We start from the raw sequence: 17,933 nt of genomic DNA, 5'->3' as shown, positions 1-17,933 counted from the left end.
ATAGAAATCACAGCTCAGATTCTTCCCCTCTATAATATTCTGCTCTCAGATAGGCATGATCAATCACCTGACAAATTCACTTTAAAGAGGTTGTCTGTGCTTTTAATATTGATGACATATCCTCTGGATAGGTCATCAATATCAGATCTGCTTTGGTCTGACACCCGACACCCCGCCGATCAGCTGTATGAGGAGACGGGGCCGTCTGCCTTCTCTCTTCCTGCTCGCTGCTGTATGTCTATGGGGCAACCCCATTAATGATGATTGTGGTTGTTGCAGCACTCATGAAGCAGCAGAAATCTGTTTGATAACTTCATATATGAGTATAGAAAATGCTATAACCTGGAAAGAATGTAATTGTACCATTTCTCTCACTGTAGGGTAAATGTCTCCTCTCCACCTCTTCTAGAGGATCCAACCTTAGTTCGCATTGGCAAAAAGTATGGCAAAACCTCTGCTCAAGTTGCACTGCGATTCAATGCTCAGAGAGGGGTTGTGGTCATTCCAAAAAGCTTCAATCTAAAGAGGATCACAGAAAACTTTCAGGTAAGAAACGCTTCAGACATTACTAGGAATAGCTGAACACATATGTACAGTATGTATAAGATTCCCACTGACTTCTATGTAAATCCATTTGCAGTGAGCTCCTCCTAGTGGTGATTGCAGGCAGTCAGAATTTTATCATTCTCTCTGAGAAGAGAAGCCAAGAATTTGGAGGTCTTGATAAAAACTACCCTACACACCACATATTATACACTTATACCTGCTGGGACTATTGTGAATAGAGGGCACTCTGTTGCTACTGTTTATGTACTCTGATAAACCTATTGGTAAGAAGGGACATTGTGCTGGCACTAGGGTGGTTACTTTCATAACCCCAAAAAGGAGCACATCATACATGGGAGAGAGGCTGCTGATCATTAATAAGATTGCCTTCTAGACTTCAAAGCTCAGAATGAGCAGGAATTTAAATGTTTAAAATTATACTAAATTGTTTCCCATAATGCTATATATAAATCTGCTCAGCACTTCCTGTCCTATAACATGGTGTCTGTACCTTACATTGCATTTTCATGGTGACAGGTTCCTTTAAAATAATTTTTTTTCTTTTTTTTTTTAAACCGTCTTATTTTTTGTGTGTTTTGTTCTCCACAGATATTTGACTTCTCCCTGACTGACGAGGAAATGAAGGACATTGAAGTTCTGAACAAAAACATTCGTTATGTAGAGCTGTTAATGTGAGTGTGTAATTGATAAGATATAGACAGGCAGATAAAGGGTGCAACCCCGCATCTTAGTATGTAAAAGAGTGGTGGACCCCTCCATTTTTTCATGGCGCTAATAAACACCGATAATAAATCAGTTAGTACATAATGGTAAATACATCCCAAGTACTTGATGAAGTGATAATTCGGATAGATACATGTGTCCAAGTAAAATTGCTAATGCCTGCTGTTAATTGTCCACTAATCAGGTGTCTCTTACAGCCAATGTCCTACTGCGCCTGCGTCTGCTCACACACCGGAGCCCGCACACTCCACATCTTGAGAGACCAAAACTTACTGTTCTTTATCAATTAAGCCCATATTATAAGCCTTGTAGGCTCTTTTATATGAAAGTTATGTGTTTTTACCAAGTCATTCAGCTGTAAGAGACACCTGATTAGTGGAAAATTAACCCTAGGCATTAGTACAGGGATGGTCAACCTGCAGCTCTCCAGGTGTTGCAAAACTACAACTCCCATCATGCCGAGACTGCCTACACCAGGCCATGGTGGGAATTGTAGTTTTACAACAGCTGGAGAGCCGCAGGTTCGCCATCCCTGCATTAGTAGTTTTACTTGGACACATGTATCTATCTGAATTATCACTTCGTCATGTACTTGGGCACATTTAACACTGTCATACATGTGATTGGAATGAATTGTAAGTTTCAAAATCATGTAATTTATTATTATGTACTGACTGATTTTCATTGTTTATTGGCATCATGTGTATACCACATGTACCTCACAATGGCACATTGCTTGAAAAGTGCCTTATTATTTATTTAGTGCACTTATATAGCGGTTCTATAGTTCGCAGCACTTTACAATCACCCTGTCCCCAATGGGGTTCACAATCAAAGTTCCCTATCAGTATGTCTTTTTTGGAGTGTGGGAGGAAAACCCACGCCAACACAGGGCAAACATACAAACTCCATGCAGATGTTGCCTTTGGTCAGACTCGAACCTAGGACTCCAGCGCTGCAAGGCACCAGTGCTAACCACTGAACAACCGTTTTAGGGTGAAATGTTGCAGTGAATTAAGCAGGTCCACCACCCTTTCACTTACTGCCTTTCTTTTTCATGATGGATGGATTGATTGATATGTCTAAACTAAATGCACCAATTAAAGGGCCATTTCCATTATCTTCTGAGGGTCTGTATGTCTATAGCATCTCTGAGGGAGAGCTGTGAAACTGTCTTTGCTACCCCTAACAACCAATCACAGCACAGCTTTCATTTTGTATATTCTGCTCTTAAAAAATTAAAGGTGTTGACTGCTTTTTTATATTGATTACCTATCATCAGGATAGGTCATCAAAATAAGATTGGTTGAGTCTGACTCCCGGCTCTCCTGCCGATAAGCTGGTTGAAGAGAAAGCAGCACTCATAGGACCGCTGCCTTCTCTTCACTGTTTACCTGCTCGCCATTGTGTAATTACACTTCAATAGGAAGGAGACGTACAATTGAATTGAATGGGATGGCGGAGTTGTAATTGCACCTGCTCACCGCTGTGGTTGTGATGGGGAGAAGGTAAACAGAGAAGAGAAGGCAGCACTCATACAAGCGTTGTATTCTCTTCAAAAAGCTCATCAGTGGGGAGTACTGAGGATAGGTCGTCAATATAAAAACAGCGAACAGCTGCTTTAACCCCTTTGCTACCAGCGGCGTACATGTACGGAGGTGGAGCGATGTGTAAACATGGCGCCTGCTCGCCCGTGCAGCGGGCGTCATGGCCGACAGATCTCTGCTGTTTCATACAGCAGACACCTGCGGCTAATTACCGTGACCGGCAATAATGCCGATCACGGTAATTAAAGGCTTTAGATGCCGTGATCAAGTGAGACCACGGCATCTAAATGCTCAAAAACCCGGAAGCTCGTGCTTCCAGGCTTGCTACTGATGCCCCGTGTGGCCAATTCGGGGATCGTTAGTTGCACTGAACACTTTTAGCCTCGCTGCTGAGGCTGAAAGTGTTCATGCTGCAATTCTTATTTTGACCACCAGATGGCAGGCCAGGATAAGAAATGAGCAAATTAGGGTTTAAATGTCAATTTAAAAATCCCTGATAGAACAAAATCAAAAATTAAAAAACATTATTTATAGGCTCATATATGAGCTTCAAAATGATTGCAAAAAATAAAAAAATGTAAAAATATATAAAAATAAATAAAAATAAACCCCTTTCCATCTAATTAAAAAATAAATACCTAAATAACAAAAAATATAAACATCGCGACCAAAAACGCCCATACTATTAAAATATTTTTTTAAATTTCCAATACGGCGAATGGCGTAACGGAAAAATTTGGCATTTTTTCATGGCTTCTCTTTTAAAATGTGATTAAAAAGTCAAGCACACTCCAAAAAAAACTACAGATTGTTTTGCAAAAAATTAGCCCCTAGTTTACATTTTACAAGTTTACATTTATTTTTACACTATTTAGACATAAAAAACCTACACATATGGGGTATCGTTGTAATCGTACTGACCCAGAGAATGAAAATCATGGATAAGTTTTGCCATAAACAAAACGCCGTGGGAACAAAACCCGTAAAACGGTGGAGGAATTGCGTTTTTATTCCAATTCCACCCCATTTGGAATTTTTTTACCGCTTCCCACTACATTTTATGCCATAATTAATGGTCGACAGTACAATCTGCTGCGACTGGTTGCTGTGAACAAAAAACAGTTTTTAAATCTGGCCCAAAGAGAAATGTAGTGAGACTGGTGTTTTATATGCCAGTCATAAAGGGGTTGTCCTATCAGAATAACTTGTCCCCTATCAACAGGGTGTGACCTCTGGGGCCCCTGCTGATCACGAGAGTGGTCTGAACTGCAGGGGCCCCAGTGGTTGGGCTACTGCTAATCAGACACTTATCCCTTATCCGGTCGGTATGTAATAAATTGTTGTAATGGGGCAATCGCTTTAATCAGAAGTGTTCTGGGGTGCGATGCACCTAATTTATTAAGAGATTGAAGTCTACAATGAGCTGGTGTAGATTTGCAGTATACTTTGCGCCAGTCTTAGCATTCCTTAGTCACCATGTCATGTCTTTTTAGGTGGAGCGATCATCCAGAATATCCCTTTAAAGATGAATATTGAGTGGGAACAAGTACAGCATTCTTCTTCCTCTAGTCAACATTGTGGTGGTAATAATGATGAGGGTGATCCTCCCACCTATGTGAGTTAAAGAGAATCAATACTGATGCGGCAAGACATGAATCCAGCCTGTAGCAACTGCATCTCAAAGAAGAATGTCTGCAGCTATGATAAGTGTCAGTCCTGGCTCGCTACACCCCCCTGCAGCCTACTTTGGTATTATCTAACTAAATTTCAATACACATTTTCTATACAATCTCTCCTGTCTCTAAGTGTGTTATTGACAACTTGTCAAGTGATGTTCAGCCATTAAAAGGTTATCCCATGAGTAATGTAAAAAAAAAGAAAATCATATAGTGCATGGCAGTCTCTTTCTAACACGGTTAGAACCAGAACCAGCCCTGTGCATTACATGGATCCAGAGATCTGCCCATTCATTGCTGCAATTGTTTTGCTAGATTTATTTCAGGCTGGCAGTTCAGGGAGTGTGTCCTTTCTGCCTCAGCCCAGTGGGTGTGTCCTCTCTACTGAAGGTGGTTGCCGTTAAAGGATAGAAATATGCATGTATGTCAACCTCAGTGAGCTGGGCAGAGAATTGACAAAAAGAGCAAACAGCAGGTGGTGCTAAAAAGATGGATTTCAGCGAATAACTTAACGGTTATACAAAATTTTTAATTACATGCAATTACAAAAGTATTCAGATCCAGGTGTTGGTTTGTAGAATATTGTTGAATATTTTTTGTGGGACAACTAGTAGAGATCGAGCACCAAAGTGCTCGGGTGCTCTGGCCGAACACATCCGAGCATCCGAGCACCCGAGTATAATAGAAGTCAATGGTAGAACCCAAGCATTAAACAAGGCACCCCCTGCTCTGAAGAGGGGAGGGTGCCTGGTTCATAGGAAAAGGTCAGAAATTGATGGAAACACCACCAAAATGGTTCGGGAACAGCATGGGGAGGATGTCTGGATGCATCTTGGACTCCCAGGTCGCTGCTGGGAACGATGTTGTCCGATTAGTACGTCACTGTTACAGACTGACAATAATACGCACAAAACTGGAAAAAAATTAAAAAATTTAGAGGAAAAATTGTTAAGAAACATTCTTTCCTATATATTTACATGTATATAAAGTGCAAGTGCTGCCAAAAATTACAAGGAACAGGTACTCCGATACAACCTGTATATCACAAAATGGAGGGCCTCATTTACATTGTGGTACAATAGTTCAGGTAGTGGGACTCCTACACTCATAAAGCCTATGCATTAAGTGAAAGGGCAAATTACAAGGAACCGGCACTCCAATACACCCTTTGTTACACATAAAGGAGGGCATCATACACACCCTTGAAAAATTATGATTGATGGCCTGCTGGTGACCCTCAAAAACATTTGGAGCAAGGGCCTGCTGATCTGACCATCTAAAGCATTAGAGGCGAGGGACTGCTGCCTCATTGGTGACTCGATAACCTCTGGGCGATTGCATGTCCCCGTGATGGCGACAAACAATTTGGATGTCTGCCCTATCAACTTTTGATGTTCTTTTCTGCGCTTAATATGGTGATCACGGCTAATAGGGAATCAGGGTTCGATGCCAGAGAGGGAGCCTGAGAAAAGGCTACCACATCCAAGGGAGGTCAATGGCTGAAATCTGATTGGCTGTTGTTGCCTTGCCACTTTTTTTTCCTAATTGTGAACCACCCAGAGAGGGTGGGTCAACTTATTAAAGCACAAGCATCCAAGGAAGGCAGCAGGCGCGCGGCAATTACCCACTCCCGACTCGGGGAGGTAGTGACGATAAATAACAATACAGAACTCCTAAGCGGCCCTGTTATTGGAATGAGTACACTTTCCGTTAACAAGGATCTATTAGAGGGCAAATCTGGTGCCAGCAGCAAACTTGCTCCCGGCCTCCACAACGTTCACCCAGTGTGCCATAATGGTGAGGATTGTGTTGACCAGACTCTTGACTACTGAGGCTAGACTTGTAGGTGAGGGCCTGCTGCTGTCACGAATGTTGTAGGGGAGAACACCAAAGGACAACAAGAAGGAAGGGAAAAGACACTAGGCCTCACCGCTAGGGAAGGAAAAGGGTCACCACCTATAAAACCCTGCTCCTGGCCCTAACTCCTATCCGTATGGGCACCTCTCGATGGTAGAGATGCCCATACACAGGAACCTAGAAAACCCTGGTGGCCCTCAGTTGCCCTAATAGTAATGACCGGGCAGAGACAACCCGCTCCTTCCCTGGTGAAGGAACCAGCGTCTCGCTGAGGCCTAGTAAACAACAAAGGTGGGGGGGAATACAAAACACAACAAGTGGAACACTTAACTTCTGAGGCTGATGGATGATGGACGAACAGGACTTCACCATGAACCACACTCCAGCTCTTCCAAAAATCAAATGAAGCTATTCAGAGCAAGGAGTGATGGGTAAAGTCAGACTAAATAGGGGGAGGTGAAGGTCACATGATCCACACCTGAACAGGGGGTGTGGACATACCAGCAACACACAGACAAAGTGAAACCAAAAGAGGCTGTCAGATAACTAATGTGCAGATATTCTTTCAGACCTTGTTGACTCTAGATAACTTCTAGGCGATCGCATGTCCCCGTGACGGTGACGATCCATTTGGATGTCTGCCCTATCAACTTTGGAGCAATTTTTCAACAAGGACCTTCTGGTATAGCACAATTTTGCTTGTCCTCTCCACCAGATGAATGAGACATGAGAAGTTCTCTTTGTAGCAGCGGTCGAGAAGGGTGAACAACCAGTAATCCGTGTTGTCTAAAATGTGTTTAACACGCGGGTCGTGGGAAAGGCAACATAAAATGAAGTCAGCCATGTGTGCCAGAGTACCAACAGGCAAGACTTCTCTATTGTCATCAGAAGGTGAGCTGACCCTGTAAAAGATTGTAGGTGAAGGCCTGCAGGTGAGCTGACCCTGTAAAACATTATATGCGAGGGCCTTCAGGTAAGCTTACCCTGTAAAACATTATATGCGAGGGCCTGCAGTTGAGCTGACCCTGTAAAACATTATATGCGAGGGCCTGCAGGTGAGCTTACCCTGTAAAACATTATATGTGAGGGCCTGCAGTTGAGCTGACCCTGTAAAACATTATATGCGAGGGCCTGCAGTTGAGCTGACCCTGTAAAACATTATATGCAAGGGCCTGCAGTTGAGCTGACCCTGTAAAACATTATATGCGAGGGCCTGCAGGTGAGCTGACCCTGTAAAACATTATATGCGAAGGCCTGCAGGTGAGCTGACCCTGTAAAACATTATATGCGAGGGCCTGCAGTTGAACTGACCCTGTAAAACATTATATGCGAGGGCCTGCAGTTGAGCTGACCCTGTAAAACATTATATGCGAGGGCATATATGTGACGAATAAGCATGTTGATATGATGGAAGAGGAGGATGAGAAAAGGAAGATTTAACCATATACCCTTTTTTGTGGTGGAAGGGGTGCATGGGAATACAGTGTACATTAAACAACACATTTAAAGTGCCTTTGTTCATCCGCTTTCCTCTGGTGGAGTCGAGAAGTCTGGGGCAATCCAGGCCTTGTTCATTTTTAGAGTCAACTTGTCATTATTTTGAGTTAAAAGGCGGATACGCTTATCTGTTATAATATCCACCAGCAGCACTTAATACCCGCTCAGACAAAATGCTGGCGGCAGGGCAGGCCAGCACCTCCAGGGCGTAGAGCGCCAGTTTGTGCCACGTGTCCAGCTTGGACACCCAGTAGGTTTAAAGCACTGAGGGATCACTGAGGACGCTGACACGGTCTGCTACGTACTCCTTCACAATCTTCCAAAACTTTTACCTCCTTGTGACACTAGGCCACGCATCAGGGTGAGGGTGCTAGCGGGGTGTCATGAAACTGTCCCAGGCCTTGGAGAGTGTTGCCCTTCCTCTGTTGGAACTGCTGTGTGTTCCCTTTGTATCCCCTCCTCGGTTGCCCAAGGAAGTACGGACTTTGCCGCCATCGTTGTCAGATGGAAATTTTTGGAACAATTTTTCAACAAGGACCTTCTGGTATTATTAGCGGAGGCGACCACCATGTTGCAGCTGGTATTCCACTACTGCTCTCTGCTGCTCACAAAGCCTGGCCAACATGTGGAACGTGGAGTTCCAGCGTGTGCTCACGTCGCACAACAGCTGGTGAGCTGGCAAGTTAAAGAGCTGCTGGAGCATTGACAGACTGGCTGAAGCTGTCGATGACTTGCGGAAATGTGCACACACGCGGCGCACCTTCACCAGTAGCTTAGGTAAATTGGGGTAGGTTTTGAGAAACCGCTGAACCACTAAGTTTAAGACATGGGCTAGGCATGGGATGTGTCTGAGCTTGCCGCACTGGCATGGCGACCACCGATGCCGCAGCACCACCCCGGCAGGCAGCGGGACCCAGCAGTCAAACAGCGCCCCCACTGTCCGACAAAGCCACCCTGGCACTGGGCCCCACCAACCCACCGGGACAGCACCAAAGCAACAATGGCCGCCGTGCAGTACTGCACCATGTGAACAGGTGTGGAACTCACCCCATCACATACTCTCACCATGTAAACAGGTGTGGAACTTATAGGAATTTATACCCTTAGGGTCCATTCACACATCCGCAATTTCGTTCTGCATTTTGCGGAACGGAATTGCGAACCCATTCATTTCTATTAGGCAGCACGATGTGCTTCCCGGACACGGAATTGCGGACCCGCACTTCCGGGTCCGCAATTCCGTTCCGGAAAAAAATAGAACATGTCCTATTCTTGTCCGCAATTGCGGACAAGAATAGGCATTTTCTTAGTGCCGGCAATATGCGGTCCGCAAAATGCGTAACGCACATTGCCGCTGTCTGTGTTTTGCGGATCCATGGATCCGCAAAACACGTTGCGGACGTGTGAATGGGCCCTTATGCAGACTCCTGCTAATTAAAAACACCTGGGCCGAATGGGGAGGAGTGCTGATACCAGAAGGGAAAAGAGCATAGATTCTACAGTAATGTAAAATATTAGAAAAAGAACTGGATCGCACATCCTCAATACTAATAAGATGCTTTTATCTAACTGCTTCTCAGCATAATTAACTTCGCTTCTCAGCGCAATTTATCGTATATCTACCCCTATGCTGCATGCTATACATGAGGCATTAGTATACAATTTGATCAAAAAGTATAGGCCCACTCACCGCGACAAGGTTGCCTCTTCGAATGGGACACTATTCTAAATTTGGCGCAGCACTATACGGTGACCACCGACGCCGCAGCACCACCCTGGCAGGCAGCGGGACCCAGCAGTTAAACAGTGCCCCCGCTGTCCAACAAAGCCACCCTGGCACTGGGCCCCACCAACCCACCGGGACAGCAGCAAAGAAACAATGGCCGCCGTGTAGTACTGCACCATGTGAACAGGTGTGGAACTCACCCCATCACATACCCCATCACAACCATGCCTGGTTGTAGGTTGAGTGGCGAGAGCAACAGCTCAGTCTGGTCTCTTATCCCATGCAACAGCTCTGCGGTGGTGTGTTGTTTGTCCCCTAAGCATTTCAGCTTCAGCACGGCCTGTTGACGCTTCCCCACTGCAGTGCTACACTGCTTCCAGCTACCGACTGATGGCTGACTGGTGCTGCACGCGGATAATTCGGAGGTGGAAGTGAAGGAGGAGGCGGAGGAGGGATAGTGGGGGTTGGAGCCACTAACGTTAGTGCTGGCGGAAACGCTGATGGAATTAGGGCCCGCAATCCTCAGCGTCGGTAGCACCTGTGCCATCCCAGGGTACGACTCAATCCCGGCCTCCACAATGTTCACCCAGTGTGCCATCAGGGAAATGTAGCGTCCCTGGCCAAATGCTCTTGTCCATGTGTGCGTGGTTAAGTGTACCTTTCCAGTAACTGCGTTGGTTAGGGCACGTGTGATGTTTCGGAACAGATGTTGGTGTAAGGCGGGCACAGCACACCTTGAAAAATAGTGGCGGCTGGGGACAGAGTACCGCGGGACGGCTGCCGACATCAGGCTGCAGAAGGCCTCAGTGTCCACAAGCCTAAATCGCAACATTTCCAGGCCCAGTAATTTTGAAAGGTGCGCATTTAGTGCTATGGCCTGTGGGTGGGTGGCTGGGTATTTGCGCTTGCGTTTAAATGCCTGGGCTAATGATATTTGGATGCTGCGCTGGGACAGGGAAGTGGATGTGGTCGCTGATGGTGCTTGCGAAGGTCCAGGTGCCGGGCAGGAGGTATCCTCGCCTGCGCCTTCGACAGGTGATTAGCCAGCACGTACCATAAGGGAAGAGGAGGCAGTGGTGTGACTCGCAGACACAGATTGTGGACCCAGGCATTCGTCCTACTTATTACGGTGCTTGGATGCCATGTGGCGGATCATGCTAGTGGTGCTGAGGTTGCTAGTGTTAACGCCCCTGCTCACTTTAGTGTGGCACAGGTTGCAAACTACTATTCTTTTGTCGTCTGCACTTTTCTTCAAAAAAGCACCATACTGTGGAACACCTACCCCTTGGCAAGGGAGATTTACGCAAGATTTACCTGTTTGGTGTGGCCCGCCTTCTCCCTATTGTCACCCCACTGCCTCTTCCAGCCTGTTGCGTTGCTGCAGATCCTTCCCCCTCTGTACTGCTGTCCTCGCTCGGCTTTCCACCTTCCCAGGCTGGGTCAGTGACCTCATCATCCACTACCTCCACTTCCACTTCCTCACTCTGATCATACTCTTGATTTGTTGACCTAACCACAACCTCAGTGATTGATAACTGTGTCTCATCCTCTTCATCAATCTCTTGAGACAGTAATTGTGGTTGACTCATTGGCAACTGTGTCTCATCATTATCCACCTCATTAAACACTAATTGCCGTTCCCCACCGTCATGTTCTTGTGACTGTGTATGCTCAAGAAGTTGGGAATCAGGGCACAAGATCTCATGTCCCTCTTCAAGCGTGCTGGGCAAGAGGGCCAAATCAAGTAATGGCGATTAAAAGAACTCCTTGGAATTTCTGAGTGTGGGATCACTTGTTTGGCCAGACTCTCCATGGTGGGAGGAAGGAGGATCAGGGAGAGGATTCTTTTGACCAGACTCTTGACTACTGAGACTGGACTTGGTGGAACACAGGGTGGTGCTTAACCGACTGCAAGCATTATCTGCTGCAATCCAACCGACCACCTGGTCGCACTGTTCTGACTTCAAGAGTTTTGTCCTGCGATGCCCTGCAAACTGAGACATTAAGCTAGGTATCGTGGATGATTATTTTTCTTGTGCTCTGGCAGCAGGCACAGTTTCAACGCGCCAGGGCCACGGCCTCTGCATGAACCATCAGCATCACACCCACTTCCCCGTTTCTTACTGCTCGCCTTCTTCATATTAAATGTTATATGTACGCTTGACACACAAGATGTGGCACAGATGTCACAGTTCACAGCAAGCATAGTATATTGAAAAAGTATGTAAAAGCATGAAAAAATGAAAATAGATTTCACTTATATTTCTCAAATCTCTGGCCCTGAAACACAGAAGGTATTGGACAGATGTCACAAGCCACTGCAGACACCCTCTATATAAAAAGTATTGAAAATGATGGAAAAAATTTAGTAATTTTCACTTATATTTCTCCAATCTCTGGCCTTGACACACAGAAGGTATTGGACAGATGTCACTAGTCACTGCAGACACCCTCTATATAAAAAGTATTAAAAATGATGGAAAAAATATAGTACTTTTCACTTATATTTCTGCAATTTCTGGCCCTGACACACAGAAGGTATTGGACAGATGTCACTAGTCACTGCAGACACCCTCTATATAAAAAGTATTGAAAATGATGGAAAAATATATACATTTTCACTTATATTTCTCCAATTTCTGGCCCTGACACACAGAAGGTATTGAACAGATGTCACAAGTCACTGCAGACACCCTCTATATAAAAAGTATTGAAAATGATGGAAAAAATATAGTAATTTTCACTTATATTTCTCAAATCTCTGGCCCTGACACACAGAAGGTATTGTACAGATGTCACAAATTACTGCTGACACCCTCTATATAAAAAGTATTGAAAATGATGGAAAAAATATAGTCATTTTCACTTATATTTTTCAAATCTCTAGCCCTGACACACAGAAGGTATTGGACAGATGTCAGAAGTCACTGCAGGCACCCTCTATAGAAAAAGTATTTAAAATGATGAAAAAATATATAAATATTGGACAGATATCACAAGTCACTGCAGAAACCTTCTATAGAAAAAGTCTTGAAAATGATGAAAAAAAAATAATTGTACTGTAGCTATAAATACTGCCAGCCTGCCACCACACACAATAGTCCTTAAAAGGACTTTTGGGTATTTGAAACGTTGATTGCGATCAGACTCCCTACACTCTCTGTCCCTTCCAAAGCGCAGCTCTCCCTGACTACAAATGAGTAGAACATGCATCATCGGGTGTTCCGGACAGCCAATCACTGTAATGCCAGTTGCCAACATGGCTACTGGCATTACAGTAAGGGCAGTACTTACCTGCACATTTATTGGCTGCATAGCAGCCACGAAACGTGCGGGAAGGAGACTCGAGCATGGCGCTCAAGCACATGCGGTACTCGGCCGAGAACCGCCATGTGCCGAGCATAGCGATGCTGGAGCCAAACAGCAGTTTGGCCGAGCATGCTCGCTCAACACTAGGGAAAACCCATTTAATTGTAGCTCCATGTTTGTGTAAAAGTTCCCATAGAGGTTGCTTCCCATCTTTCGGGGAGTGATTCACAGAACATATATAGAACAGCGGTCATTTTTGGACCTTGTGTGAGAGGTTGTGCAGATCTCCATCAGAAACATTAAAACGGGTTTGTTATTTACTGTATATTTGGACAGTGAAGTACATGGATTCCTAGTCGTAGACAGGTAGAGAGCCAACTAGTATGAAATGAGTCAGCATTAATGGGGTTTTCTGGGATTTTAATACTGATAAATTATCCCCAGGATAGGTTATCAGTATCTGATTGGTGGGGGTCCAACATCCGGGACCCCTGCTGATCAGCTGTTCAAGAAGGCACTGCCATCCCTGTGAGCGCCGAGGCCTTCTTGCAATTTACCAAGCGCAGCACTGTACAGTCATGGCCAAAAGTTTTGAGAATGACACAAATATTAGTTTTCACAAAGTTTGCTGCTAAACTGCTTTTAGATCTTTGTTTCAGTTGTTTCTGCGATGTAGTGAAATATAATTACACGCACTTCATACGTTTCAAAGGCTTTTATCGACAATTACATGACATTTATGCAAAGAGTCAGTATTGCAGTGTTGGGCCTTCTATTTCAGGACCTCTGCAATTCGACTGGGCATGCTCTCAATCAACTTCTGTGCCAATTCCTGACTGATAGCAACTAGGGATGAGCGAACCCGAACTGTATAGTTCGGGTTCGTACCGAATTTTGGGGTGTCCGTGACACGGACCCGAACCCGAACATTTTCGTAAAAGTCCGGGTTCGGTGTTCGGCGCTTTCTTGGTGCTTTTTGAAAGGCTGCAAAGCAGCCAATCAACAAGCGTCATACTACTTGCCCCAAGAGGCCATCACAGCCATGCCTACTATTGGCATGGCTGTGATTGGCCAGTGCAGCATGTGACCCAGCCTCTATTTAAGCTGGAGTCACGTAGCGCCGCACGTCACTCTGCTATGATCAGTATAGGGAGAGGTTGCAGCTGCGACGTTAGGGCGAGATTAGGCAGATTAACTCCTCCAAAAGACTTCATTCTGTGATCGATCTGCAGCTGTGGATCATTGAAGTGCTATTATTGACTTGCTCACTTTTTTGAGGCTGCCCAGAGCGTTTTTAGATCACTTTTTTTCTGGGGTGATCGGCGGCCATTTTGTGACTTGTGGTGCGCCAGCACAAGCTATCACCAAGTGTATTTAACCATCGATAGTGTGGTTATTTTGTGCTATATCCTACATCAGCTGCAGGCTGAGCCTGTGTCACCGAAGTGCATTTAACCATCAACAGTCTGGTTATTTTTTGGCCATATACTACATCAGCTGCAGGCTGAGCCTGTGTCACCGAAGTGCATTTAACCATCGACAGTCTGATTATTTTTTGGCCATATACTACATCTGGTGCAGGCTGAGCCTGTGTCACCCAAGTGCATTTAACCATCAACAGTGTGGTTATTTTTTGGCCATATATTACATCAGGGGCAAGTTGAGCCTGTCACCCAGCGCCTAAAAAATAGACCTGACATTTCTATTCAACCAAATCTGTACTGTTTTAGCTGGTCAAGTTATTTGTAGTGACCGTAAAAGCACACTTTTTTTTCTGGGTTGAAAAACCATTCCCAAATTTGCCATTCTCAAAATAACTAGTTTCTGGTATTTGAGGCCTACTTGAAATCTATCCCAAAAAGAATATCTTACATTGAAGCTAGTGATAGTGTCATTCAGAAAAACCTAAGACACACGCTAGCGTGCAGATAGAAGTCTGATTCTGTGATTAAACCCATACCTGTCACACAGAGCAAAAAAAAAACAGGCCTCACATCTCTATTTAACCAAATCTGTACTGTTTTAGCTAGTCAAGTTATTTGTAGTGACCGTAAAAGCACACTTTTTTTTCTGGGTTGAAAAACCATTCCCAAATTTGCCATTCTCAAAATAACTAGTTTCTGGTATTTGAGGCCTACTTGAAATCTATCCCAAAAAGAATATCTTACATTGAAGGTACTGATAGTGTCATTCAGAAAAACCTAAGACACACGCTAGCGTGCTGATAGAAATCTGATTCTGTGATTAAACCTATACCTGTCACACAGCGCAAAAAAAAAAACAGGCCTCACATCTCTATTTAACCAAATCTGTACTGTTTTAGCTGGTCAAGTTATTTGTAGTGACCGTAAAAGCACACTTTTTTTTCTGGGTTGAAAAACCATTCCCAAATTTGCCATTCTCAAAATAACTAGTTTCTGGTATTTGAGGCCTACTTGAAATCTATCCCAAAAAGAATATCTTACATTGAAGGTACTGATAGTGTCATTCAGAAAAACCTAAGACACACGCTAGCGTGCTGATAGAAATCTGATTCTGTGATTAAACCTATACCTGTCACACAGCGCAAAAAAAAACAGGCCTCACATCTCTATTTAACCAAATCTGTACTGTTTTAGCTGGTCAAGTTATTTGTAGTGACCGTAAAAGCACACTTTTTTTTCTGAGTTGAAAAACCATTCCCAAATTTGCCATTCTCAAAATAACTAGTTTCTGGTATTTGAGGCCTACTTGAAATCTATCCCAAAAAGAATATCTTACATTGAAGGTACTGATAGTGTCATTCAGAAAAACCTAAGACACACGCTAGCCTGCTGATAGAAATCTGATTCTGTGATTAAACCTATACCTGTCACACAGCGCAAAAAAAAACAGGCCTCACATCTCTATTTAACCAAATCTGTACTGTTTTAGCTGGTCAAGTTATTTGTAGTGACCGTAAAAGCACACTTTTTTTTCTGGGTTGAAAAACCATTCCCAAATTTGCCATTCTCAAAATAACTAGTTTCTGGTATTTGAGGCCTACTTGAAATCTATCCCAAAAAGAATATCTTACATTGAAGGTACTGATAGTGTCATTCAGAAAAACCTAAGACACACGCTAGCGTGCTGATAGAAGTCTGATTCTGTGATTAAACCTATACCTGTCACACAGCGCAAAAAAAAACAGGCCTCACATCTCTATTTAACCAAATCTGTACTGTTTTAGCTGGTCAAGTTATTTGTACTGACCGTAAAAGCACACTTTTTTTTCTGGGTTGAAAAACCATTCCCAAATTTGCCATTCTCAAAATTGTGGTGAACGGGAACAATGAGGAAAACATCTAATAAGGGACACGGACGTGGACATGGTCGTGGTGGTGTTAGTGGACCCTCTGGTGCTGGGAGAGGACGTGGCCGTTCTGCCACAGCCACACGTCCTAGTGAACCAACTACCTCAGGTCCCAGTAGCCAGCAGAATTTACTGCGATATTTGGTGGGGCCCAATGCCGTTCTAAGGATGGTAAGGCCTGAGCAGGTGCAGGCATTAGTCAATTGGGTGGCCGACAGTGGATCCAGCACGTTCACATTATCTCCCACCTAGTCTTCTGCAGAAAGTGCACAGATGGCGCATGAAAACCAAGCCCATCGGTCTGTCACATCACCCCCATGCATATCAGGGAAACTGTCTGAGCCTCAAGTTATGCAGCAGCCTCTTATGCTGTTTGAAGACTCTGCTGCCAGGGTTTCCCAAGGGCATCCACCTAGCCCTTCCCCAGGGGTGGAAGAGATAGAATGCACTAACGCACAACCACTTATTTTTCCTGATGATGAGGACATGGGAATACCACCTCAGCACGTCTCTGATGATGACGAAACACAGGTGCCAACTGCTGCGTCTTTCTGCAGTGTGCAGACTGAACAGGAGGTCAGGGATCAAGACTGGGTGGAAGACGATGCAGGGGACGATGAGGTCCTAGACCCCACATGGAATGAAGGTCGTGCCACTGACTTTCACAGTTCGGAGGAAGAGGCAGTGGTGAGACCGAGCCAACAGCGTAGCAAAAGAGGGAGCAGTGGGCAAAATCAGAACACCCGCCGCCAAGAGACTCCGCCTGCTACTGACCGCCGCCATCTGGGACCGAGCACCCCAAAGGCAGCTTCAAGGAGTTCCCTGGCATGGCACTTCTTCAAACAATGTGCTGACGACAAGACCCGAGTGGTTTGCACGCTGTGCCATCAGAGCCTGAAGCGAGGCATTAACGTTCTGAACCTTAGCACAACCTGCATGACCAGGCACCTGCATGCAAAGCATGAACTGCAGTGGAGTAAACACCTTAAAAACAAAGAAGTCACTCAGGCTCCCCCTGCTACCTCTTCTGCTGCTGCTGCCTCGGCCTCTTCTGCTGCTGCTGCCGCCTCGGCCTCTTCCTCCGCCTCTGGAGGAACGTTGGCACCTGCCGCCCAGCAAACATGGGATGTACCACCAACACCACCACCTGCGTCACCAAGCATCTCAACCATGTCACACGGCAGCGTTCAGCTCTCCATCTCACAAACATTTGAGAGAAAGCGTAAATTCCCACCTAGCCACCCTCGATCCCTGGCCCTGAATGCCAGCATTTCTAAACTACTGGCCTATGAAATGCTGTCATTTAGGCTGGTGGACACACACAGCTTCAAACAGCTCATGTCACTTGCTGTCCCACAGTATGTTGTTCCCAGCCGCCACTACTTCTCCAAGAGAGCCGTGCCTTCCCTGCACAAACAAGTGTCCGATAAAATCAAGTGTGCACTGCGCAACGCCATCTGTGGCAAGGTCCACCTAACCACAGATACGTGGACCAGTAAGCACGGCCAGGGACGCTATATCTCCCTAACTGCACACTGGGTAAATGTAGTGGCGGCTGGGCCCCAGGCGGAGAGCTGTTTGGCGCACGTCCTTCCGCCGCCAAGGATCGCAGGGCAACATTCTTTGCCTCCTGTCTCCTCCTCCTCCTACTCAGCTTCCTCCTCCTCTTCTTCCACCTGCTCATCCAGTCAGCCACACAC

The 17,933-nt window shown here is 45.2% G+C and overlaps 1 protein-coding gene across 1 annotated transcript in view; it reads left to right on the top strand.

Annotated features, from left to right (window-relative positions):
- Positions 1 to 4,630, top strand: part of LOC121003676 (aldo-keto reductase family 1 member D1-like) — a 42,226-nt gene extending 37,596 nt beyond the window's left edge. Inside the window, exons 7-9 of the mRNA XM_040435546.1 lie at positions 381 to 546; positions 1,156 to 1,238; positions 4,331 to 4,630. Coding sequence (XP_040291480.1) covers positions 381 to 546; positions 1,156 to 1,238; positions 4,331 to 4,373 — 292 coding nt within the window. The 3' untranslated portion in view covers positions 4,374 to 4,630. The remainder of the gene's footprint in view (positions 1 to 380; positions 547 to 1,155; positions 1,239 to 4,330) is intronic.
- Positions 4,631 to 17,933: the final 13,303 nt, after the last annotated feature.

The sequence above is a fragment of the Bufo bufo genome, chromosome 1, assembly GCF_905171765.1.
Source record: "Bufo bufo chromosome 1, aBufBuf1.1, whole genome shotgun sequence".
Classification (NCBI taxonomy): domain Eukaryota; kingdom Metazoa; phylum Chordata; class Amphibia; order Anura; family Bufonidae; genus Bufo; species Bufo bufo.
This window is presented reverse-complemented; position numbering and strand designations above follow the sequence as displayed.